At 52.6% G+C, this 25056-nt stretch overlaps 7 protein-coding genes and 2 non-coding genes across 9 annotated transcripts; 6 read left to right on the top strand and 3 right to left on the bottom strand.

Annotated features, from left to right (window-relative positions):
* Nucleotides 1–742: 742 nt before the first annotated feature.
* Nucleotides 743–5914, bottom strand: LRP88_14308 (chromatin-remodeling protein SWR1 domain-containing protein; the record flags this gene model as incomplete). Its single annotated transcript, XM_083250655.1, has 1 exon — nucleotides 743–5914. One exon carries the CDS (start codon nucleotides 5912–5914, stop codon nucleotides 743–745), a length of 5172 nt encoding a protein of 1723 aa, XP_083093720.1.
* A 470-nt stretch (nucleotides 5915–6384) lies between these two features.
* LRP88_14307 (uncharacterized protein) lies at nucleotides 6385–7010 on the top strand (the record flags this gene model as incomplete). Its single annotated transcript, XM_083250654.1, has 3 exons — nucleotides 6385–6561; nucleotides 6622–6933; nucleotides 6981–7010. 3 exons carry the CDS (start codon nucleotides 6385–6387, stop codon nucleotides 7008–7010), a joined length of 519 nt encoding a protein of 172 aa, XP_083093719.1.
* A 4785-nt stretch (nucleotides 7011–11795) lies between these two features.
* Nucleotides 11796–13313, top strand: LRP88_14306 (major facilitator superfamily domain-containing protein; the record flags this gene model as incomplete). Its single annotated transcript, XM_083250653.1, has 2 exons — nucleotides 11796–11805; nucleotides 11857–13313. 2 exons carry the CDS (start codon nucleotides 11796–11798, stop codon nucleotides 13311–13313), a joined length of 1467 nt encoding a protein of 488 aa, XP_083093718.1.
* A 376-nt stretch (nucleotides 13314–13689) lies between these two features.
* Nucleotides 13690–13779, top strand: LRP88_14305. Its single transcript has one exon. It is a non-coding gene; the product is annotated as a tRNA-Glu (tRNA).
* A 953-nt stretch (nucleotides 13780–14732) lies between these two features.
* LRP88_14304 (PhzF family phenazine biosynthesis protein) lies at nucleotides 14733–15727 on the top strand (the record flags this gene model as incomplete). Its single annotated transcript, XM_083250652.1, has 2 exons — nucleotides 14733–14757; nucleotides 14805–15727. 2 exons carry the CDS (start codon nucleotides 14733–14735, stop codon nucleotides 15725–15727), a joined length of 948 nt encoding a protein of 315 aa, XP_083093717.1.
* A 533-nt stretch (nucleotides 15728–16260) lies between these two features.
* On the bottom strand, nucleotides 16261–16343 carry LRP88_14303. Its single transcript has one exon. It is a non-coding gene; the product is annotated as a tRNA-Pro (tRNA).
* Nucleotides 16344–17128: 785 nt separating this feature from the next.
* LRP88_14302 (uncharacterized protein) lies at nucleotides 17129–18794 on the bottom strand (the record flags this gene model as incomplete). Its single annotated transcript, XM_083250651.1, has 6 exons — nucleotides 17129–17314; nucleotides 17376–17691; nucleotides 17739–17800; nucleotides 17849–18128; nucleotides 18202–18440; nucleotides 18489–18794. The coding sequence occupies 6 exons, from the start codon at nucleotides 18792–18794 to the stop codon at nucleotides 17129–17131; spliced, it is 1389 nt and encodes a 462-aa protein (XP_083093716.1).
* Nucleotides 18795–20740: 1946 nt separating this feature from the next.
* Nucleotides 20741–22219, top strand: LRP88_14301 (RmlC-like cupin domain-containing protein; the record flags this gene model as incomplete). The annotated part of the gene is made up of 6 exons (XM_083250650.1): nucleotides 20741–20882; nucleotides 20933–21168; nucleotides 21221–21414; nucleotides 21464–21809; nucleotides 21858–21979; nucleotides 22027–22219. 6 exons carry the CDS (start codon nucleotides 20741–20743, stop codon nucleotides 22217–22219), a joined length of 1233 nt encoding a protein of 410 aa, XP_083093715.1.
* A 1174-nt stretch (nucleotides 22220–23393) lies between these two features.
* LRP88_14300 (uncharacterized protein) lies at nucleotides 23394–24859 on the top strand (the record flags this gene model as incomplete). The annotated part of the gene is made up of 3 exons (XM_083250649.1): nucleotides 23394–23749; nucleotides 23809–24238; nucleotides 24293–24859. The coding sequence occupies 3 exons, from the start codon at nucleotides 23394–23396 to the stop codon at nucleotides 24857–24859; spliced, it is 1353 nt and encodes a 450-aa protein (XP_083093714.1).
* Nucleotides 24860–25056: the final 197 nt, after the last annotated feature.

Genomic DNA, 25056 nt, shown 5'->3' with positions numbered 1-25056 from the left:
TCTTACCTCGGATGCACTCGGCCCGCGGTACCCTGTTCGATTCAGGAAGAACGTTTGATGTTCCTTGAATGCTTGGATGGCTGTTGTTGCAAGTCCCGGGGGCTGTGCGTTGGATGCCTTGGTCAGGCTGAGCTCAAGCAGAGTCAGCAAGAAACACCAAGGGATAACGGCACCTCAATCTCACAGCACCCAAACAAAACACGAATCTTCATGCGGTTTAGCTTCTGTCACAGTTATGAGAGAGTCCTCGAGCCTACTACTTCATCTACCCTGGTCGCAATGACCCCTGTGCTCAGGACGATAGCAGATGGCAAGTGCTCAATTGGCAAACACCAATAGCCACGAAGGTTTTGATCAATATTGTCCGAAATCACTGCAAGAACAAGATGAGCATGATCAACTGAAAGCAGGATAGGTGTTTCTCATCCAATTCTTACAAGTCTACCGATGCGCCACGTCAAGGACACAAAAACCGTCCCCTTTTCACACTCCAAAAAACTCCCATAGATGCAATGAACCACCATCGCCCCCTACAGTTCAGTTCGTACAATCCAGGAACCCCACCCCCTATAAAACACCCAGTCTACAAGTAAAAGCCGCCCCCCGTGTGCTGTTGGTTTTTTGTCTCCCCTTTTTAGCCAGGTTGCCTGGTTCCCCAATGGATGCTAATATACAGGTGTTTTGTGCGGTGCCGTACTCAATCCCCGCGGCGGCTATTATGATGCGATTTTGGGCCGTCGCTTCATCGTTTGCGTGTGTCCTTGCCCTTTTTCTTCCCCTTCTTTTTGTCCTTGGGCAACTCAAGCTTGGTGCCCTTGAGCTGCTCTGCCATGATGCTCAGCATGTAGTCGTCAATGGTACGCATCTTGTCGCCCCATGCGTTGTACTCCACAATCTGTTCCGCTTGAGGTGTGTCAACCTCATCGAGTCCCCCATCCAACACTGACTTGCCAGCTGGTGTTCCCTGTCGCGCCGTCGAGGTCCCAGAAGCGGTATTGCTGGGTTTCTCGGTGAAATCGGCGTCGTCGGCTTGGATCTCCTTCTCCGCCACGCGAGCGGCTGCAACATCCTCTCTGTCTTCGGCTTGTTCGAGTGCTCGCCCAACCCTTCGCTGGTCTGAGCTGGTATCAGGACCACCAAGAACTCGGTCCAGGGCGGCATCAGCGGCATCCACGCCTTCACTAGTAGAGTCGACCTTGTCACCAAGAACATCCCTGACCGACATCTTGTTGAAGTAATCGGTTGTAAACTCTCCCTCTTGGATAACCACATCGTCGAGCATCTGCTTCTGTGACGCTTTCCGGAGGATGTTGGCTTCAATAGTGTGTTCACTGACCAAGCGGTAAATATGCACATCTCGTGTTTGGCCGATACGATGGCATCGATCCTGACATTGCTTGTCCATGGCAGGGTTCCAGTCTTGATCATAAAAAATGACCGTGTCAGCACCTGTGAGGTTGATTCCGAGACCACCCGATCGCGTCGACAAGATGAAGCAGAGGATTCGAGGGTCGTGATTGAACCGGTCTGTAAGAATCTGACGTTGTTCGACCTTGGTGGCACCATCCAGGCGGAGGTATTTGTGACCGTGGATGTTGAGGAATTGTTCGAGAATGTCGAGAACCTTGGTCATCTGCGTAAAGATGAGAGCACGATGGCCACCAGCCTGCAGCTTCCTCAGCAGCTTATCCAGAATTTGAAGTTTGCCGCAGTCATATTGGAGTAAACGCTTGTCGGGGAACTGGATGCTGAGTCTCATCCGACCCTCATGCCAGGGATCTGGTGGCGACTCCTTGGGTAGGAAAGGTGCCCATCGAACAGGTGCCGATAGCTTGAGGTCTTCGTCTGTAAAGGCCTGTACACCCTTGCGCCCAAGCACGAACTGCTCCATGTCTCTGGTGACAACCGCCGGGGTCACACATGAGAACTTCTCAATGATGGTCTTGAAGCTGTCTGCTCGGTGATTAATGGTGGGAATCATGGATCGAATGGTCGTCGACTCATCCTCGAACCAACCCATAATTTGGCGAGGAACCTTGGGACGTGGCTTGTAGGGTCGCTTGTCGGTGCCAATGGTGAGCAAGTCAATCAGGTTCTTGCCATAAATCGGCCTTTGCTGCCGACGCAGTGCATTCAGATAGACGCAGTGTTGAAGCTCCTCAAACCGGCTCCATCTTGCACCACTCTCGAGATAAGCGATGCTAGATTCTACCGTCGACGGGTCAAGGGTCGAGTACGCCTGTTGCGCTCGTGTTCTTTGAACTTCACGGAGGTCCATCAACACCCGGTGCGAGCTCAAATGAGCAATCCGATCTGCTTGGGTGGTTGTCAAGTGCTCGTAATGGGCTGGGATGAGGTTGAGGAAGTCTAGGTTGACAGCACTCATAGGCTTCGGTGCCAATAGCAGCTTCTGCACCCTTTGCTCGACCACGTCAAAGTCGGAGACGACGGACTTCTGCATGCGGAACGACGTCATGATTGGTCGGTCGACAAACAGATCGGGGTGATTGCACACTTTCCGAAGCTGCATCAAACAGTTGATGATGGAAAGGTAGTTGCCCGAAGCCAACGTCGCCTTGGTGTCTGTCCGGGAGAGGAAGCCGTCGTACAGTTCGCGTTGACGTTTGGAGAGTCGGCAAAACTCGACGTGTTCGTACTTGGCAGGCATCTGCTTCTCAACATCGGCTTTGAGACGGCGAAGCAAATACGGACGAAGCACTTTATGGAGCTTGGATATGATGGCTCTGGCCTCGTCGTCCATCTGTTCCCTCCCGCTCTCAAGAATCTGGGTCTCCGGTTTGTGGAACCAGTCGTGGAATTCCTGCAGGTCAGCAAACCCGCCGACGCCATTCTCAGCCGGCATGAGGAAAAACAGAAGCGACCAAAGCTCGGTAAGGTTGTTCTGGAGGGGCGTTCCAGTAAGTAAAAGCCGGGAATGAGTGTTGAAACCAAGAAGAGTCTGCCAGCGCTGAGACTTGAAGTTCTTGATGTTGTGTGCCTCATCAAGAATCATGTAATGCCAGCGTCGCCGTTTGAACACCTGTTGGTCCTGGAGCACCAGCTGGTACGAAGTAATGCATACGTTCCACACATCGTCATTGTTCCAGCCTTGTCGCTTGCGTTTGCGTTCCTCTTGTGAGCCATAGTAAGCCAAAATCTTGAAGCCAGGGCACCACTTTTTGAACTCCATTTCCCAATTGAGCATGACACTGGTCGGCACCACAACAAGGTGTGGTCCCCATACCTCATGTTGGCAAGCCAAGTGCGCAAGAAGGGCGATAGTCTGAATCGTCTTTCCCAATCCCATTTCATCGGCGAGGATGCCATTGGTGTTGTTGGCGTATAGGCCGGCCAGCCAATCAAGGCCGTCGCGTTGATATTCTCGTAGCGTTCCACGGAGAAGGAACGGTACTTCGGTTTTGTGATTGGCAACAGGCTGGGGTGAGGCAGATGCACTCACATCAGGCTTGCCAGCAGGAGCCTCCGCAGACGATGCAGTATCGAGCTCGGAAGGCTTGGTTTCCGATGTAGGCGGAGGCGACAGGCTGTGTGTGGGACTAGGGGGGTTTGTGACTGGCTCGGTCTCGGGGCTGGGCAGTTTATCTGGGCCTGCAACATCCAAAAGTTGCTCAACCCGTTCCTCACTAGGTTTCTCGTCGGTGCCTGTCATGGTGACTTCGTGGCCTGGTTCTTCCACCATCTTCGTAGGCGAGGGTACGTTGGTCGTATCGACACTGACTGTGGGTAGATCCTTCAGTTTCGTCTCATCCGAGGGAATTCCCTCAGGCTTCGCCGATTCCGATGCTTCTTGATCCTCCGTCCCTTGAGCGGCCGGTTCGCCATTTTGAGTATGTTCGGCGCGGTCTGGATCCGGGAGCTGGATCAAGGACATCTCATCTTCTGGATCCGAATCGCCCTTGTCCTCTGGGGCGGGTGTATCCTGGGTCGTTGCATCGGGCATCTCGGCATCGTCATCAGCTGGAGTTTCCACGCCAGCCTCGTCGTTGATCTTCTTAAGCTCCGATTTTCCAAAGAACAATCCCAGCAGACCACCTGCCTCCTCCTCTGACTCCTCTTCCGACTCGTCGTCTTCGGCTTCCTCGTTACTTTCCATATCACTTGAGCCAAGATCATCGTCCATGTCCACGGATTCATCGCTCGACTCTGGGTTCTCGGTAGCTTGTGCGGTATCGGCAGCATCTGTATCTTCGTGGTTCGGTCCGCTCGTCGGTGTTTCCGTATCCGCCGGCGTTTGCTCGAGATCTGGAATGTGGGCATACTTTTCTCGTAGCTGTTCCTGGGTCAAGTTCTCATCACCCAAATCCTTTGTGTCTTCCTCTTCCTCCTCGCCTTCATCATCAGATGACATTATGTCGCTGTCTGGATCATCATCCTCATCGTCGCCTTCGTCCGAAGCAAGGCCCAAGTCGTCATCATCGTCATCCGCTAAACTCATGTCGTCGGTGAGTCCGTCAAACCCATCCTCTTCGTCTGATGGTTGCTCGGAATCCAATCCCGCACGCCGCGCTTGGAGTTTCTGCTCTGACAGGTTCACGGCTTCGTTGAGTGCTGCCTTGACTCTCTTCTGCTCTTCTTGTTCCCATTCGACCAATCGTCGGCGATTGACTTCAACACGAACATTCTCCCACGTGCCAAACATGACCTTGACCACTGTCCGGTACCGAGTTATCCATATCTCCCTCTGTTCGGCTTCGATTTCTTCTGCAGACTTGGGTTGACGCCGGAGCCACTCGTCGCGGCAGGCTTCAGCAATCTTCTTGGCCGTTGATCGGTGTCGCTGTTGCTCCGCGAGCATGAGCTTGCGAAAGTTCATCATGGCCTTGACCATGTGGTCCTGACGAGCCCACTGTCGAGGTGGTTCCTCCTCAGGCTCTGGAAGAAATATGGAGCATCGGCCCTGGGAAAGCATTCCGCCATCTTCAACTTCTTTCTCAATTCGAAGAATGAGTTGAGCGTCCTTCTCAGCCATCTCATCAGTGTATTGGGGGCCATCTTCGGACGCCTGCAGACCACCCTCCTCGACAGGGATGTCCCCACCTCGAGCCCAAAAGTCTTCGAAACTTGTCCCAATCTTGGGTCTCTTGCGAACCTGATCAGGGTGCACGAGAGGGATATCGCCCGATCGACCGACTCGTAGTTTAATTCGAGGGGAACGGGTAGTAGCGTCACGCGCGGCTTTCGAGTCTTGTGTCTTGTCGTTGGCATCGCTAAAGCGCGCTGATCGTCGGGTTCTGGTTGAGGATCGAGGTGGGGGAGAAGGACTTCGACGGCGATTCGAGCGAGAATATGTTCGGATTTCTGCCGTGGGTTTCTTGGATGAAGATTTCGGGGTAGATGCGGCCGTGGACTTGGGCTGCGCTTTGGTGGCGGGGGTCGACTTGTGCGAGCCATTCGGTAGTTTTCTCGAGTTTCCATTGGACAGTTGAGGTTCGGGTTTCGGTTTCGACGGACTCGACTGCGCGCCGGCGATAGATCGTCTCGTAATTCGAGTCTTGCCCTGGGGCTGGAGTTCGAGGGGTAGAGTGTTGATGCGACCAGATTTGCGTCGGCCGTTCTCAGTAAAGGTGGTCGGGCCGTCAGCAGCTATCTTCTTCCACGGCGGCGACTCGATCTTGGGCTTTTTGGGCGTGGCGTGGGGCGTCGATTCTCCTGTTCGTCTTCTCTTTGCTGGTCGCTCATGGTCATGATCGTGGCCATTGGGCAGCTCATGTGCGTCGCCGTTCAAGGCCGACGTCGCATCTCCCTTGGCTTCATGACCATCGTGGCCGTTCATCGTACCGTTGGGCGCGTCATCTCCGTTGGTGCAAGGCTCGAGCGCGTCTTGCTCAGGCTTGGTGGCATCAGAGTCCGACTTGGGCAGCACGTTGACGGGCGACGACGCGGTCTCGGGCATAGTAGCAACGTGGAGCCAGGGGACGCAGGGGGCGTATTCTCTGCGAAGCTATCATTTGGGGGGGAGAAATTAATGTCTACAGAATCGTAGCGCTTCAGCGGATATTCATACAAAGTTTGCACATGATCAGAGGCCTTGCGAGCGACCTGCGTGGGATTCAGTCGCAAAATCCAGTGTCGTCAGCAAAACTTTTGAGCTGGAGGAGAGTTGAGGACGCACACCCTGAACCTGGCTTGGGGCTAACCGAAAAGGGCCGGCACGCGCCTGGCGTGCGCCCTTGATGCCTGAGGCGCCACTTTTCGGTTGAGAATCATCACAGCCTCGATTGGCTACAGCTTCAACACAGAGCCATCACCTCACGTCACAGAGCAATTGGGCGCCGACGACACTGTCCCCTCGCCCGAGGTGCGTCGCTCCGAAGCCATTGAGACATGGTCAATTGGTCGCGCTAACTCTTTGTCCCTCTGCAGATGCTCCCTCAACGAATTGTGCGGGCCTCGGCCCTGCGCAGCGGCATGACGGCTGCTCGACGACTGCCCACCATCCAGCGACGAACCTTCCTCCCCCACTCGTACACCGACAAGAAGGTCATCGACGCCAAGTACCCCGATGGCCCCAGCCTGACCGAGGCCGAGGATCCCGGAATGGTCAGTGAAGACTGGCAAAGCGCTCAAAACGAGCCGAGGAGCTAATGGATAATATCGCAGAACGGCGGCTACATCAACCCACCCCGAATCAAGCGTCAGTTCCGTGACCCCTACGGTAGCTGGTGGGATCCCCAGGAGCGACGAAACTTTGGCGAGCCCATCCACGAGGATAACGATGTGCTGGGTATCTTTTCTCCCTGGGAGTACACCTGGACCACGACCGGCCCCGGTCTCATCATGGTCGGCACCTTTCTCGCCGTCTTCTTCAGCGTCACCGGACTGGTCTACCTCAACTACCCCGATTCGCCCGCCTACCCCCGAGAGTTTGAGGGTGGCCTTGAGCGAGAGCTGGGTGGCCCCGGAGCCACGAGGGTAGGTCAAGCAGCTCGTAGGTTGTGCATGTGCTAACAGTGGAACAGGCCCGGATGGAGGGTGATGCTGACCCTTGAGTAGAAAATGCTCATTTGTACATAAGAAAGAATGGAAGGGTTCAATGCAAGATCAACCGATGTTTGAGTACCGCGTAGCCGAGAATTGCACTGTGGATCAAGGCGAATTGCATGATGCGCGTGGATGTGATGAACTGTTGTTCCGACTGGCCGTGTTGAACGATAGCGTCGCCGATTCCTGAATGGAAGCCCATGATCCCGAAATCCTGTACACATTCTCTCGTCACGACGACCAGGCAGCCCAAGTTGGACATTTCGATCCGAACCACGGCTGGAACAAGGGGTCACGGCCTGCTCAAACACCCAATGTTGCCCCACCCTATGGCTGCTTCTGGTTGAGAATGGGAGCTCCTTCCGTTCAAGATCCATCCGTGTTTCAGTGAAGTGAAGCCCCTAACACAGCCATCCTGAGATCTCAAAATCTGATGGCGTCGGCGACCTTTGTACTATGCTGTCAGAAGTCCCAGACCTATATGAGGCTGAGCGGCTACTCACAAGCCTACATCCGCCGCTTTTCAGCCTGTGATGCTCTTCATGGATGGACTGACTACCTACATTCACATGCCATCCCACCTGGCTCCTTCCCAGCATTGCGAAGCCATCATGGCTTGCGCACTCAAGTCACGGGACAAGCTGCTTGCCATGCTCGTGACTACCTCAGCACCTGCTCTTCTCCTCGTCCCTTAGTAAACAACCCAGGTCTTCCCAAAACACGATCCTCATCCCTCCTCTGCTTGGTTACCTAGCACTCCTCGGCTGACTTTCCTTTCTTCCGATCTGCATTGTCTTGCAGTATCGCCCTTTCTTGGCACCTTCATCACCTCTTGGTCCCCTCTTCGGTCAAGATGAGGTACGAGGACTGGGATGTCCTTCTTTTCCCACGAGACTGCGGTATTCCCTTTAGAGAGTTCGGAGTCACCTGTCAGGTTGTTCAAGATACAGGTAAGAGGATGCTCCCTAATGCCTGGCTTGCCACATCTAAACTCGTCCTTCCAGAGTTCGCACACATCCACGGCATTTCTGGTTTACCGACAGTGAATTGTTTTGTGCCCAGCCTCGCACCGGGAGCACCATTTCAAATCTCGATTCACTCGTGGAATACCCCCACCATCAGTCAATTCACCAAATCATACTCCAAGCATGTCAATGATGTCAAGTTCGAGACGAGGCTCTTCATTGACGGGCGTCTGGTTGCGTACGTCGTTCCTTGCCTTGCTTGGGTAGCTCCAGTTCTTACCACCCCCAGTTCCACCTCTTTGAGCCGACAGTGCGATTGGCCGCATGTCATTGCAAACGGCTTTGGTAACGAATCACGTATTCATCTCGAGGTAATCTACTAACTCCAAGTACAGATTTGTCCAAGAATGGAGATCTCGAGCCGCTCAAGTTTCCTGCCTTTCAGCAAGAAATCCTTCAGCAAAGACAGCGAAACGTAGGTGATGCCCTCGGCCGCATCAGACTCGTCATCAGTGAAGGATTTCCGCGCGATTCTCTAACCGTACCAATGGAGAGAGTCAACAATATTGTCGCCTTTTCTTTTCAGCACGCACCCCAAGGTTTGTCTGCACCTTTAACCTGGTCCTCGTTCGTTAACCTTGGGTTCTAGAAGTCCTAGAAGGCGTAGGGATTGCTTGGCCAAACCCTTCTATGTGGCAGCGATCCCCGAATACGACGTCGATGTCCGTCCCTTCGTTTCCGTTAAACAGTGTCAAAACCCACGCCCACTCTCCACGACTCCGCACGAATGGCCAACAGAAGGCCCTGGCAGGGCTTACAATGCCCACGGTTCAAAGTGCCATGTTCAACGTAGCGACAAACCATGCGGAGGAACCAACCCAGGCGAGCTACATTGGGCCTCTGCCGAACACGGATGAGATCCCTGGCTGCAGCGACATTGTCGATTCGTTTGATGACACAACCGCATATTTTGATTGGCCTGGTAAGGTTGGGCTCGGGCTGAACAGTATTCCACAGCAGTTTAATCCTGCCGTGCCAAAGTCAAGTCACAACTGGGAACGCTTGGGTGAGACCAGCACTGAACGCAGAGGCTCGACCCGGGATTCCTCAGGGAGCGGATCTGATAAGACTCAATTCTCTTCTCTGGCTTTTTCTATTGACGATGAGGATCCCAAAGTACTGCCCAAAACGCTCAGCACGCCCATACTTACCGAGCGGAACCAACCAGGTCCGGCGTGATACCCTTTGCCGTTCAAACATGACACTAACAGCAGACAGTTCCCTTCCCAATCTTCCCGCATAATACCGTGTTGCCTGAAGACCTTGCTCTCTCCTTGACAGCTTCCCTTTTGAGTCAGCCTATGTCATTGCAACCTCACGCTCCACCGACACGTACTTCAACGCCTGAGGTGCGGTCCCGCAAGGAAAATCGCAAGCGGCATTCGACATGCCCCATTCCGTCAACACTGTCTACTAGTACTACTGTTGGATTGGATCACCATGATCAGCGAAAGGTGTCTCAGCAGTTGTACATCCCGTCAAACGGCAGTATCCCGCTTCCCTTCACCCAATCCCAAGCTCGAAGCCCCAACAGTCCTCACTCAGACCTGACCAGGAAGTCATATTCGATGAGCAAGTTTGTCGGTGCTCAGACCTCATCGACTCAAAGTAGCCCACAGGAGTTTCCCAATACAGAGGGTAAGGCTTCAGTTGAAAAAGGCAACAAGCGATCGCGCAATTTCACGCCAGGGTCCACGAAGCCTTTTGAAGATGACGAAGATGAGCATCAACGAGCAAGTCCTCGTATTCGACTGAGCCCGTTGTCAGAGGACCACCCACAAGATGGAGCGTGATCGATGTCCTCTTCATGTTGGTCTCGCGCATAATATGCTCACCACGATATTCTTCCTGTGTGTATGTCGTGTATTTCTTTGTTTCGCCCCTGCACCGCTATGGCCTCTGTACAATTGTCTATGGTATGCCCTCTCATGATCATATCGTTGTAATAACTAGCCAAACTCCCCAATGTTCTGGAAGCACAAATTTGGGGTTTTGAACGTGGCGAATACCAGAATGGGTACACCAATTGTCAATACAAATACTTTTGAGATCGCTGACTTCTTGTGTGCCTTCGGAACTGCGGCTTATCGATGCCTGTGTGCTGATTGTAACACGCAACCTCGCCCTTTGACTCGGTTTGAAGTAAAATCCTCCGGACCCGTTACAAGCTGACTTGTATGAGCTTCTACAGACCGTTCCTCATAACACTCCCGTGCTCGAGGTGTTGAGAGGTGATACCCGTCTCCTCGGCCTCGGCTTTTGTTCAAACTCCGGTATGTTGCGAAACATCAGACAAGAATACATTCCCACTGCACCTGGCTGCTCTCTAAGCAGACTGGGACTTGTTGGTCAAGGTAACACAACTTCCAGACTTTGTGCCTCGGTTCTGATGTGGCATAGTAGGCTAAAGCCAAGTCGATGGAGAGCAGATGCCAAGGAAGAAGGCGTGGTCTTGCATCCTCGTCCGCTTAAGGCTGCTCCAAAGGTGATCGATAAGATTAATATCTTTTCTTCTATTATCAATAGCTTCTCGCGTTTATTCAACACGATACAGTCTTCTCCGAGCCCCCATTCTATCCACGCGGTCCAACCCCAAAAAAGCAGCATCGCCATTCATCATCCGCAGTCTCTCATCATCTCGGTCCCGAGTCTCCTTACTCAGATGGGCAGGAGAAAGATTTATTGCCTTATTGGCCGGCCCTAGAGATATGGGAAGTACGGCAGTCATATAATGACAAGATTCAGGCATCCCAACAACACCGGCTCCCGGGCTCCGCGGAGTCCTGGCACGGCTTGTTGTGTGGTAGGTGTGGGCTACACGATCTCACCGTGGCACACCTGCTAAGTGATGCTACTGAAGCCATCACCATCGCTCACATTTTCTTCTCTGGCGCTGTGTCAAAGGTGCCAACATCATCCACTGAGGCCACAGACCGCCACACCTTGTACTCCAAAAGGCATGCTAGGTCACGACTGCGAGCGTAGATCTTGCTGCAAGCCTCCGCCTTGCTGTCATCTCGCCCGGTGAGAATCAGCTCCGATGTGAGACGAGGAGAACCATGGTCGACTCAGCAATGCAAAAGGACTCCACTGTGTCACATTGTACCACAGTCTCTTAGCAACAGAAGCTGACAGAAGATTGGAAGGGCGGCACTTTAACACGTGGATGAAGCAGCTTAAAGGGACATCTCTCAGGTATAAACATAAGGCCCAGCAGTATCCGAGAGAGCTGACACCAGTCATTGAAAAGAGTCGCACTGGTTGCGTGATAACCCATCAAAATGGCTTCCATAATGTCAGCTCCGGACTACTCGATGGCCGCGACATCTCGGTCGCGCCTCAGCATTCGCCTTCCGAGAGAATCTCTATACTCGTCTCTCCAGGCATCATCCCAATACTTTCACTTCGACTCGGAAACAGCGAGGCTAGCCAGGAATGCCAACCAATGGCTCACTTCAAACCGAGACTCAAACCGAGACGACAGCGGCGTCAGTCGACCATCTTCAATCGCACCAAGCCACTTTAGCGTGCGTTCCCTTCCTATCGACTATGAGGTTCCCGAGTCGGATAAAAGACCTCATCCTGTCATGGGCTCGGTACGGTACAGTGATATCCGGCCACGATCAGCTGCCCCGACAGAAAGCACGGAGAAGCTACAGCCTCCTCCAGATGGTGTGAGAGAAGATGCTACGAACGTGATTGACGATACGGTGTATCCAACGGGCATGAAGCTTGTCCTAATCACACTGGCGCTCTGCTTGGCCGTCTTTGTCATGGCGCTCGGTGAGTGGCTCATTCAAACAGGATGGGTTTTGCTAATACACCCCAGACAACTCCATCATTGCCACAGCCATCCCAAAGATCACAGATGCGTTTGGGAGCCTCAACGATGTGGGCTGGTATGGCTCAGCGTACATGCTTACAACAGCCGCCCTACAGCTGTTCTTTGGCAAACTCTATACCTACTGGAGCATCAAGTGGACTTTCTTGGCTGCCATCGCCATCTTTGAGGTGGGGAGCTTCATCTGTGGCATCGCCCCGGATAGCGTCACGCTCATCGTTGGACGAGCAATATCTGGGGTAGGCTCTGCCGGCATCTTTTCCGGGGCACTCACCATTCTGGCCTTCTCCTGTCCCCTTCACAAACGGCCGATGTACACGGGTCTCATCAGCGGCATGTGGGGTATCTCGTCGGTCGCAGGGCCGCTACTCGGAGGTCTGTTTGCCGACAAGGTCTCGTGGAGATGGTGTTTCTACATCAACCTACCCATTGGGTTCGTCACTGTTGTTGTCATCTCCTTCTTCTTTCCCGACCCGGAGCGCGACATTGAGCCTGCAACTTGGCAAGTCCGTGTCTGGCAGCTTGATCCTATCGGGACTTGCATCTTTATACCAGCCACTGTATGTCTGCTTCTTGCTCTTCAGTGGGGTGGCATCGAATACGACTGGGACGACTCAAAGATTACGTCGCTTCTCATGCTATCGGCTTTCTTGCTTATCATCTTTGGATTCGTCCAGTACAAAATGGAGGACAATGCCACGGTGCCTCCTCGCATCTTTAAGATGCGTACGGTATGGGCGGGCGCATGGTTTGCCTTCCATACGGGAGCATGCTTCCTCACAGCCATGTACTTCTTACCCATATGGTTTCAAGCCGTCCTTGGTCAGTCGGCCATCATGTCTGGAGTCAGTAACCTCCCCATGCTCCTCGGTATTGTCTGCTTCGCCATTATTTCCGGTGCAGCCGTCACGGTCTGGGGTTACTACACGCCCTTCATGATTGTCGGTGGCATCCTCATGGCCATTGGCTTCGGCATTATCACCATGTTTGAAGTCAACACAGCAAAGACCGAATGGATAGGATACCAACTCCTAGCAGGGATAGGCGTAGGCATGTGCCTACAACAACCCCTAATCGCGGTGCAGGTAGTCTGCGAGATGGTCGACATCCCCACAGGCACAGCACTCATCGTGTTTGCCCAGACTCTCGGAGGTGCGCTGTGCATCACAGCCGGAAACACCGTCTTTACCAACACCCTCGTGGACAAGATCCGCGAGTACGTGCCGGGACTAGACCCTTCCTTTGTTCTAGGGACGGGCGCGACAAATATTCGCAATGTTATCCATGTGGATCAGCTTGATAGTGTTGTTTTGGCTTACAATGATGCGTTGACGACGAGCTTTTATGTCGGGGCTGGGACGGCAGCAGCGGCTTTTGCTGGGGCGTTGTTGGTGGAGTGGAAGAGTGTGAGGGGGAGGAACATTGAGTTGGCTGGGGGTGCGTAGCGAATGGATGTCCTTTGGAATGGATTGTTTGTTATGGCAGTTAGGGGTCCGCCTCGAGGTGAGAATAAGTTTGAACGGGAGTTAGCTCGGCCGTCGTGACGGTGTACATGATGGGATCCACACAGCAGTAACAGTTGTTATCGCGATGGGCAATCATGAGTCTTGAAGCATGCTTCCATCGAAGGAACAAGTTCCCTGTATAAGCACTGTCTTTATGAATGTCGCGAAATGGGAGATCAGGAAGAAGTGTCCATTTACCCAACCTTGGTCAGCCAGTACTCTACCGGAGAGGAGCACAACCCCTCCGTTGGATCCAGGGTCGAGTGGAGGAGACTAGGTTGCCAACATCTCCATCGGCTCTCAATAAGCCTCAACATCCGGTATGGTGTAGTGGCTAACATTTCGCGCTCTCATAACCTGAGGGATTAGCACCGCGGAGCCCAGGGTTCGATTCCCTGTACCGGAGTTTATTTTTGCTGTTCTTGCCAATCCTCTGCTGGTTCTGTGCGCGTTGGTGATAAGGTTCATGGTGTTGAGCCAGGCAGACGGGACTCGGAATAGTCCCTCTGGGAAACTCAACGATTTTTTTGTAATGCGCGATATGTGTCTATGCATAGTAATACTCAATAGCAAATCATTCGACGCAATTCGTTGGGTGAAGAGAAGTCGCGATAAGGCGCGTGAAAATCCCGCGCGTTCTCTCACATGGTCATGTGACTTCCATTTGCAATGCTAGTAGATGTCTACTATTTCTTGAACGGGAAACCTCAATTAACACGTCGATAGACGCATGAAACTCCATGAGTTTTAACAAGTGTTTTCCATTTTATTAGCAGTTCTTATCTGTCAAGCTAAAGGTAGGAGTAGTTGAGTTAAATATGGTGCTCTTGCAAGCACCACTTGTTCAACAACCGATTTTATCGACTGCCTCGGTGTCAATGACATAATGCAAACTGTAGTATAGTATGAAGGTAAGATACGCGATACTCAATACGCTCCCAGGTTAAATCTCAAACCACCAATTGGCCTATTAATGACAGAAATCGGGTTGCTCACAAACCGGCCTAGCTACCCTACAGGAGATCTAAACCCCGAAAGCTTGCTGACAAACCTCTGGTTGTCATTTACGCCCGAAGGATTGGTCGATTTCGCCTTTTCAAGGGGATATTGCTTCATTCATTGGCCAACATACGTTTGATGATCCACAACAAAGGGTGTCTTGCGATATCTCAGGATGCAATAGGCAAGATTCCCCTGCCATCAGGTGAGTCAGTCGAGCCTACAGACGGCCGAGGTCGCAAGAATAAAGGATGCGCAGAGGCTATGACTTGATCTTGACGTCTTAAGAAGTGGCCTCGTCCCACTGTTAAGTTCTACCTTGATTCCTCCAACACCAACATTTACCATCCAATAGCCACCATGCCTGCTTCAGAGACCTCCTATGGTAGGTACATCCACTTAAACCCGTTGTCGCGTATGCTAACCGCGCAGTGACTGTCGATGTCTTTACCAACAAGAGGTACACCGGCAACCAGCTCGCCGTCGTCGACATCAACAATGTAGACCTCTCGGCCACGCAGATGCAAAAAGTCGCTCGCGAATTCAACTTTTCCGAGACAATCTTTCTGCGACAGCCCGAGTCCGGGACGCCCCAGATCCGCATCTTTACTCCCGTCAACGAGATGGAGTTTGCGGGGCACCCCGTCATTGGCAGTGGACACGTTTTGTTCCGCCAGCTACTGTCGGGCCCGAATGCAAAGCCGTTGGAGAAGGAATCGATTGATGTGAAGACAAATGCCGGTATCGTGACTCTCAAGTATGATGTCCAAGCCGAGACGGTGGCTGCTCAGATCCCGCACAATGTGCACATTCACAAGGCAAAGGCCTCAAAGAAGGCGATCCTCGATACCCAGGGTAGCCTAACTGCTGCAGCCGACACTTTGAAGGATTCTTACCCGATTTCGTCAATCGTCAAGGGCGTCACCTACGTCTTGGTCGACTTTACAGACCACCCCGATAACTTTGCCGGCGTGCTCCCCGGCCCATGCCCTGACGTTCCTCTGGACAGCGAGTGGTCTCACTCATTTGTCGGCACCATGTACTACCGCGTCCTAGGAACACGCGATGAAGAGGGCCGCAGGGTATACGACCTCCGCGTGCGCATGATTGCCATCAACCTCGAGGACCCGGCATGCGGAAGCGGTTCCTGCGCTCTGACGGCGTATCTCGCTCTTCAAGAAGGAGGCGCGAACAAGGCGTTCAGATTCTACCTGGACCAGGGGTCTGAGATTGGGCGGGACAGCAAGATTATCGCGGATATTGTGCTGAATGAGAGCGGTGATGGTATTTCTTCCGTGTTGTTGTCTGGACAGGCGGCGCCCGTGTCTCGAGGCCAGCTTTTGTTGCCAGAGTAAGAGCCGGGTTGAGAGTGACGATCGGGATGGGAACAACAGAGTTTGCAAACCTTCCAGACTCGCCATTTGTATCCCCAAAAGTTCACAAAAAATACAACAGTCATAATTTGCCTTAAAGACACCCAAAGTGAACGCGCCAGATGATTTGCAGGCATAGACTGGATGGCCATGGTGGGGATGGAGGTGCTTTGTTCGACACAGCGGATCACAACACCCAACCAGTTGCTCATTCCGCAAAGCTGTCCTCCCCCGAAGAATAAACACCGTCTACAGAATTGATATAAAACAACCCCAAGTGAGCTGCCTAATACTAACAAGGATCAAAAAGACTCCAGTGTTGCCATGACGAGAACACCAGCGTGGCACCTCTCAGACATCTCCCAGCCCCCAATTTATGCCCAGAGATCATCTCGAGGCTCATTCATCGCCTGGAAGCCTGGCCAAAACCCGCCCATGTCCCAGAGTCAAAAAGAACCTTTCCACAAGCGCAAAAAGGTTGTTCATCACCTCCAAGCTCAGAAGAGCAAAATGAAGGGCTCCGCCGGGGTTTGAACCCGGGGCCTCGTGCAGCTGAGAAATTCCCAAAGCACGAATCATACCACTAGACCACGAAGCCAAGCTGATTGATGACTGGAGGAATGAAATTGGGGTATATGTGACATTCCCGCGCAGGGGCAAAGTTTCGAGGGAGGATCTCACCAATTGCTGGGCCCACTTGCGGAAAAGTGGGCTTGGTGGGTCCATCACTTCCCTCTTTCGTTCTGCATTTCCTCTTCTGTTCTTTGTCACTGCTCTGTAGAGATGGAGATCCGGGAGTTTTCAACACTTCACTTTCATATCCTCGAAGGAGGTTCCTTGAGTAAGACAGTACTATTTGTGTAGGTGTTGTCTTGGGCGACCGGTTCTGATGGTCCTCCACTGTGGAAGCCCTTAGCAAGAGACCCACCAGGAACGTAAAGGCAAAGAACAATGAAACGAGATTTTGAGAGGAAATTGAGAAGGGAAAAAGTTGAGAAAGAAATTGGATATGAAAGTGCTTAAGAGAAAAGGGGTATAATATACTAGGTGTTTTTGACACAAAACTGTGAACACAAGAGGTCTGTCAGAGAGTCACAATCTCGCCGGGGCTTGTCACAGGGATGGTTAGGCACAATCAAGTAATCACAATTGAGCTTGAAGGATGTTTCTGTGAAAAGCTGATTGCTGCATTATCAGATTAAGTTAGGCAATAAGACGTCCAAAGTAAGTACTGGCAGAGCAATCCACCAAATAAATCACCTCATAGAGGCACCAAGAAGAGTTAATCCATCAATCCATGTACCCTGTAAGAGCACTCGCCCGTCATTATTCCTCCTGTCATTAACAGCTGTGCGTCTGCCAAAGCCTCACACCCACGATCCCTTAGTAGTACTTGGGGTTCTCGGGGTCAGTAAGGTCAAAGATGACAACACTGTGAGGTCGGGCACCACCGCGGGTCTTGGTGAAGATGTCCTCAAAGTCAATGGTGCGGTTGAAGCTGAGGGAGCCGTCCTCGTTGATGTCGATCCAGTGGCCCTTGTAGTCACCGGGAGTGTTGACGATGGAGATCTGGAAATGTTAGCGGTGTCAAGTGTCTGGAGTCATTGGTACTTACATCTCCACCCTGCACAAAGTAGCCGGTAACAAGAAGGTTCTTCTTGTCGGGAGAGATCTTGACGTAGTGGGGTCCGATGATGGGCTGGTCCTCATCGGGATCATCCAGACGCTTGACGTTGTTGAGGTCGGAAATGTCGAGAGCAGCGACGTGGTTGCCGAGGGTGAAGGTGAAGTAGGCGAGCTTTCCGTCATCCGAGATGTCAGAGTAGATGGCGAGGTTGTCCTTGGCCTTGTCACCAAAGTCGTAGAGGAGCTCAGCGACGCCCTGGTTTCCATTCTTGTCCTTGCGGAAGGGGTAGATGATCCAGGCTTGGCCAGGGCCGACGGCACTGTGTAGTGTTAGAGAAGGATGAGATGAGGGGTTCGAGTGACTTACGTAGCGATAGCAGCACTCTCCTTGTTACCGGGGATGAACTTGACGTCCTGGATACCTTGGCCCTGTGATTGATTAGATACTGCGTCTTTGTTGCACCAGAGGATACTCACCTTGGGGATGGTGATGGTAGAGATGATGGTGCGAGTGTCGAGGTCCCACAGGCGTAGGGTATCGGCCTTCTTGATACCAAGAGTGGGCTTCAGAATGGTGATGGGAACGACAAAGTCAGAGGTGAGAATAATCTTCTTCTCAAAGTCGACGGTGAGGCCGTGGGGCGAGAACTGCTCGCCGAGAATGTTGAGGGTGCCCTTGACATCCTCGGGCCACTCGTGGATGATGTTGCCACCGGCATCGGTCTCAACAAGACGGCCAGGAGTAGTGCCAACGGCACTGCCCATGTAGGTGATGAAGAAACCACTACTTCTGTTAGCTGAGGTTCTGTGGCAAGGACATAGGAACTTACCCCTCGGGCTTGGCTCGGATCTCGTCGACGATGGAGCTGAGAATACCTCGGTTGCTGTGGTCGAACTTGGGGTGGTAGGGGTCCGTGGTGTCAAAGTAATAGGCGGTGTCCTGAGTCTTTAGGAGAGACAGGAGACCACCGCCCACCAGGGTCTTGCCATCCAGAGATGTTCCAAGATGGTGAGGAGAGTTGCCACTGCTGGGGACATCGGTGATGTAGATGATCTCACCAAAGGTGTCCTAAACCTTGTTAATACTGCAACCAAGGTTGTGTGAAATAATACTCACATCATCCAAACTGGCAGTGACGAGGAAATCGGCATGCTTGTTATCACCAGCACCAGTCCAAAAGTATCCAATCTTCTTGGGCTTGATGTTGGACACCTTGAAAGGGGGGCTGTCCAAAGGAGGTGTGGGAACCTGCAGAATGGGCAGAGGAGGGGCATTGTCGGCCAAAGGCTCAGTGACACCTGGGATCTTGGGAATCAGGGGAGGAAGACTGAGACCTAGCCTCTTGTCGAGGTTGGCGGGAGAGGCCGAGACCTGAGAGGTCAGGGCTCCCAGGAGGGCGGTGAGGGAGATGAGAGAGGGCATGGTCAAAGAAGTTCCAGTTGCTGTTTTCACTCTGTGATGAGGATGTGAGCAAGTTGATGATGTGAGCTGGAGTGATGAGAAAGTTTGAGGGAGTTTTAGAAGCATTATATACTTGGTGAACTGCCGGTTCCTTCTTGATGCCATCTCCTATTCCTCAACACCAACCGCTCATCAAGAATTGTATCATCAAGCCTCACAAAGACACAATTCAACCTCATGATGTCTTTTCCATCTCGCGGCTATCACAATTTCCGAAGCTACAGCCTCGTTGTTGCTGCTCTCTTCCTGAATACCGTCTAGTCTGAATGGTGTCATGGCGAGAGACATCAGGCATCCGATCATTGTCGGTCATGATCTGCAAAGCGACTAGCAAGAAGCTGCGTCGGACTCTCGGTGATGTGACGTACCGGCAGCTGATTCGAGCAGTCATTCGTTGAGAGACCTTGATGCCCGTCAGACTGGGACCGCCACGCTGCTCAGTTGCCTTGTTCAGAGTGCAACTATCCCCTGGACGTGCATGAACCGGACAGAAAAGGCAAGCTGAGACAAGCATATAGTAGACACGCTTGTCTTGTCTAGCTCGAGCCAACACAAGTGAATGTTAAGGTTAACGGCAACAACGTGTGCACCGTTACGTGTCATTGAGTTGTCGTGGATATTTGGATCAACAGCTCTAATGGATGACATCACTTTCGGGGCGTATTGACCATGAAAAGTCAGGTCGGCATTTGAACTACACACTCTCAGCTCATAGGCAATCAGCCTTATGCCATCACCGACCTCCCGTCCTTCCGAGAGACCGGTAGTTGAACAGGCTGACCAGGGGTCACAGCCAAGACGGCCCCTTCGGGAGGTAGCTTGGCAGGCTAACATCCTTGCCTTGGCTCGATGCGTAAGAGATCTTCGTTGTAGCTTTGACTCTGGGGAGAAACGCCTTGTTAGGCGCGATTGCGACTTCCATCCCTTGTGAGCTGGCATACCGGGATCCACGCCGATGGACCGACGCGGCGCGGGTGATGGTTGATGCCGCGATGGGTGTATCGTGGGGGTTTTACTGTCTGAGCTGCCGATCGGACCTTTACACGGGCCTGCTGTCCAATAGGTGACTCTCATTCAATGGGGTGGCTCTGGACAGTTCAAAGGTCCAACGGTCCAACTCAGCCAAGTCTTTAGCCCTTAGCCTCAGCCATGTATACTCACACTTCAACCAAGCCAAGCTGATCAACAGGAACAAGCCGTTAACACCAAAAACACAGGAGACGATATTCATTACCTTGAATGTATGCTTATACGTGATTGCACAGCGCAGGCCTCTGATTCGTCCGCCCCGGCTTGAGCCTCAGCTAGCATCGCAGATCAATCACGTTATCCGCACTTGAATGTCGACAACCCCGGATTCACATTAACACTCACACAAAACCGACTTGTTTAAGACAAAAAGAGATCGTCTCATTTAGCAGGTGAACCAGAAAATAAGCGCGCTTGTATCTTTCTTGGCAGTGATTTCGCAGATCCTGTCATTCCGCACATTCGGAAGGCTCCTGCGCCGGGGGACGGCTTCGTCGTGATGGTTGCACTCACGAGCACGACATGGCGGGTGTGGTAGGTAATTTGGTGGAAAAGGCGCAATTGTTAGGTGTGATTCGATGTGAACTTTTTTAATCGATAGTTTCATACGACATTGGCGATCATTGACCTTTTGAGAGACGGCAGGTGTTGTTCATCCCGCGTCGAGTAAGTGACGTCGGCAGTAAGAAATGTCGGGATTGAGGGTGTAATGTGTTTACAATTTCCAGCGCGTTGATCGCGGTGATTGGATCTTGGTGTAGACGGAAGAGTATAAGACATCTCGTGTGGCACTTCCTAGTGTCTGCATCACTTCCTCGTCAAGATACCCATTCCTTAACAGCCCAGTCCCTCTTTTACTCTCTCCAATTGTCATCAAGATGAAGGGTGTATCTCTCATCTCCTCTGCACTAGCTCTGTGCTACGGAGCGCAGTTTGCTGCTGCGGCTCCCTCATCCGGTGAACCTGGCTTTCCGAAAGGTCAGCCGTATGACGGCAAGGGCAAGGGCAGCATCATCGTCGGTATGTTTTGCCCTTCAAATTTGCCTTGGTCATTACTAATGTAATTGCAGGCGGCACCAACAAGGAGCTTGATCTCCAGAACCCCGACAACCTCGGTCGTCAGTCTACGGATAACGGCGTTGTTCCCAACCTCAAGTGGAGCTTCTCTGATTCCAAGACTCGTCTTCTGAAGGGTGGTTGGGTTCGTGAGCAAGTCATCCAGGATCTTCCCTCTAGCCATGACATCTCTGGTGCCCAGCAGCACTTGGTCAAGGGCGCCATTCGTGAGCTCCACTGGCACCGTGTTGTACGTCCCTCCCACGTCCTCTCGAGCTTCGATGGTGGACTAACACGAACAGGCTGAATGGGGCATTGTCTACGAGGGCTCTGTTCTTGTTTCTGCCGTGGATGAGAATGGCCGATACCAAGAAGAGGTCCTCAACTATGGTGATATCTGGTATTTCCCCAAGGGAGCGGCCCACACTATTCAGGGTCTTGCCGATGAGAACGAGTACCTCCTAGTCTTTGACGACGCCGACTTTGACAAGATTGGGTAAGCCGATCATATACTCTCAACACCAATAACTATTAACAACCCACAGTACAACATTCATGGTCGACGACTGGATCAACCACACCCCCAAAGATATCCTCGCCAAGAACTTTGGCGTCGACCCCTCCGTCTTTGAGAACGTCACCAACCCTAACCCCTACATCCTCCCTGCCGAGGTCAGCAAGAAGAACGTCACTGACGGGCCCGCGGGGGAGCTCACGGGCAACAGCTCCTTCGTGTACCGCACGTTCCAGCACGAGCCGGAAAAGATTGGCGGCACAGGCGGCAAGTTCTGGAAGATTGACTCGACAAACTTCCCGGCTAGCAAGACGCTTGCTGCTACTTTTGTTACGCTCAAGCCTGGTGGTCTGCGAGAGCTTCACTGGCATCCTAATGTATGTGGACTTGATTGTGTTTGGGGATATTTGACTGACGTGTGTTAGGCTGAGGAGTGGCTGTACTTTCACCAGGGCAAGGCCAAGGCGACTGTGTTTATCGGCAATGCTGCTGCCCGAACCTTCGACTTTTCTGCTGGTGACACTGCTGCTTTCCCCGATAACTCTGGGTGAGTACCCCGAACCCTTAGAGCCAAGTATCTACTGACACTTATAGACACTACATCGAGAACACTTCCGAGGATGAGGACCTCATCTGGATTGAGGTGTACAAGTCGGAGCGTGTCGCCGACATTTCCCTCACTCAGTGGCTTGCCCTGACTCCTCCTGATGTTGTCGCCCAAACTCTCAATGTGTCTATCAGCTTTGTTGAGAGCTTGAAGAAGGAGAAGCAGGTCCTCATTGAGTAGATGTCCTGATTACTCATATGATGATCTTACGATGGAGTTGTATGAACGACTCTGATGTATCTAATTCTGATCTTGATTGATCGACTCTTAATTTAATTCTCATACCGTTGTTAAGCTATAACCGCAATCCTGAGATGCTTCCCCGCGTCGATCCTGTAGAGGCACCTGCTGCATCATGCTCGCGCTTTTGCCATATTTGCCCTCTATCTATAACAAGACTCTCCTAGCTCCTCTTCCTTGCGTAGTTTGGCATCCGCTTCTCGGCGAACCAAAGCCCCCAAACGTGTCCTTCCTCGATGAGCTCCCCTAAACTCGGCCCACCTATGCTTGAGGGGTCCTAGCCAGCCAGCCACCGCGTCGCATCACGACTCTCACTTGGACAAGTTAAGGTTATTTACGCCACGCATCTATCGGCGTTTTAGAGAATACCGGTGTCCAAGACTTGTTCTCACAGAATCTGGCGGTCACGGGAAGGGCTGCATGGGCCGACTCTTACTTGTTGGTGTGGCTGCTAGTCTTTTTGCTCGGCCGGAAGGGCTGCATGGGCCGACTCTTACTTGTTGGTGTGGCTGCTAGTCTTTTTGCTCGGCCGGAAGGGCCGTTGGACTATTGAAGCTATTGACTGCTGGCGCGCAAGAGAAATCGATAGAGTTGTGCAGGTGATCAATCTCCACGCATGGATCGAGTCTAGAATCTCTTGCTTTTCGGCTGGGGCTGGACCAGGCGACGCCACTCCCACTGCTCTTTTGACGACACTTCGGTCTCTTAAAACTGTCCTTAGAACACGAGTCTGGGGTAATGATGCGATCATTTATTCAATATTCCTTAGAGCTCATGACGAAAGAACAAAAAGAGAAGGCAGTGCGATGAAAACTGGCTCTTGGGGTTACAGCACATCGGAGAGTCTAGACCCTCAAACCGGCAGGGATGTTGGCGAGGTCCCACTGCATCGACCCCATAACCCCAGATACTATTACCATGCGTCGTCTTCAGCTTCAATATTCACGGCCCTAAGAGTTCAGCTTGCAACGTGGACCGGGATTCTTTATTTAGGCGAGGGCATGAGTTTTGGCAGATGGGCGATACCGCCAAGTGAGTGTATATAAGTCCGTATGCCTCACCTCAAGAGATTTCATCAACTCGGCTACCTTGGACATCTTCAATTCTCCCAATCATGCACTTCAATACCGTCGCCGGGCTTGCTTTGAGCCTCGCAGGTTCTGCCTCGGCTTTTTATACCCCCAAGCTACCCGCTTCTGGCCTCTGTCCCAACAACCAGTATTGGGATACTGCCAAGGGTTGCAAGAATCTGCCGCCTCCCGCAAAGTGCTCGTCCTCTAATCAGTACTATGATACTCTCAAGGGCTGTGTGAGGGGGAAGCCTCCTAGCGGGCCTCCCGGTCTGCTATGTACCGTCGTCAAGACTTTGGTTACGGTGGCTCGTCAACAGCTGCCCGCCTCGTCCTTTTGCTCCTCCTATCTGAGCATCCCTGTCGTGACAAAGACGGCAACGGTGACTGCCTATACCAAGTATGACTGCCTTTATACCGTCTTCTTCTTCTTCTCCGACAGACACTCACATCTTCTAGGGTCATTACCAACACCAACACCGTCACGTCGGGCGTGACTACAGTCATCGATTCGACAAAAACCATCACCGACTCCACCATAACTACAACCATCATTGAGCCCAGCACTCTCTCAACCAAGACTACGAGCACCTCGGTAATCTCTGCCGTCTCAACCACGACCGTCACTGCTTGTGCAAACCCTGTCACCCGAAAGGCGAGACGCGCACTCGGTCCGACCGGCTACAAGACCGACCCTACGTGGTTGGAGGAGCACGGCTTTGATCCCGTGGCCGAAGAGAAGCGCGGCCTCATTCCCAAGCCGAAATGCTTTGCCAACTATGTTGACCCTGCGGCCGTCTCGTACGCCTGCAACTGCCTGAGTGTTCCAACCCGGACAACCACATCGTACACTACCCTCCGCACCAAGACAGCCACTGCCGTCACCACAGTAAGCTCCTCGTCTCACCTCGAGGCCAAGACCCTCACTAACTTGCGCTCCTAGGTTCCCTCTACTGAAAAGGCCACTGCTACCGAGAAGGTCACCGCCACAGACACAAAGACCAGCACCCAGCTCGTGGCCACCGTTTACACCGAGACGATCGTTGAGAGGTCAACCACCTATACCTCAACTCACACTGCACTTTCCCCAACCTTTACCATTGTCGCCGCAAGTGGCAGGTACACGGGTAAATATCTTTACGACGCCAACAGCAGAGGCTATGCTAGCGTCGACTTTGCCGGGCCTATGCTTCTCTTCACCCTGGGGGATGATGGTACCCTGACGGCCCAGAACCAAGGACTGGCGGGCCAGTTCGCCGTGTCCGACCCGGACGCGGGAAGCTACAATGCCATCCCGGCCTTCAAGCCTCTCTCTGGTAAACTGCAGAAGCTGGTCGTCACTGTCACGCAGGAGAGCGACGGCACATGCCCCTTGACGTTCCAGGGAGCGCGTGGCAGCGCCAGCTTTGAGTGCGGCACCTACTGGCGTGTGGGCAGCGAGGACGATCTCGCCAGTTTCGGCGGCTGCCACAGGATAGACATGATTGCCGTCGGCAGCGAGGATCAATAAAAGCCCGAGGCGTATGCATTGAGTGTTGATGAATTATTGATGAAGTAGACGAGTATTTCTCCCTATATATACCTATGTTCGCGATTCCCCAATCTCTTCTCGTCTTCCTGTCACTGGCTATTCTCCATTCACTCTCGAATCTTAGCGCCTCGCCTTGCGTAGCTTAGCATCCGGCTGTCCGTCTTACCGGCCGGCGT

The sequence above is a fragment of the Fusarium phalaenopsidis genome, assembly GCF_050370095.1.
Source record: "Fusarium phalaenopsidis strain FUZ10S chromosome Unknown contig_32334, whole genome shotgun sequence".
In the NCBI taxonomy this organism is placed as follows: Eukaryota; Fungi; Ascomycota; class Sordariomycetes; order Hypocreales; family Nectriaceae; genus Fusarium; species Fusarium phalaenopsidis.
Note: the sequence above shows the minus strand (reverse complement) of the source record. Positions and strands in the feature narration are given on the sequence as shown.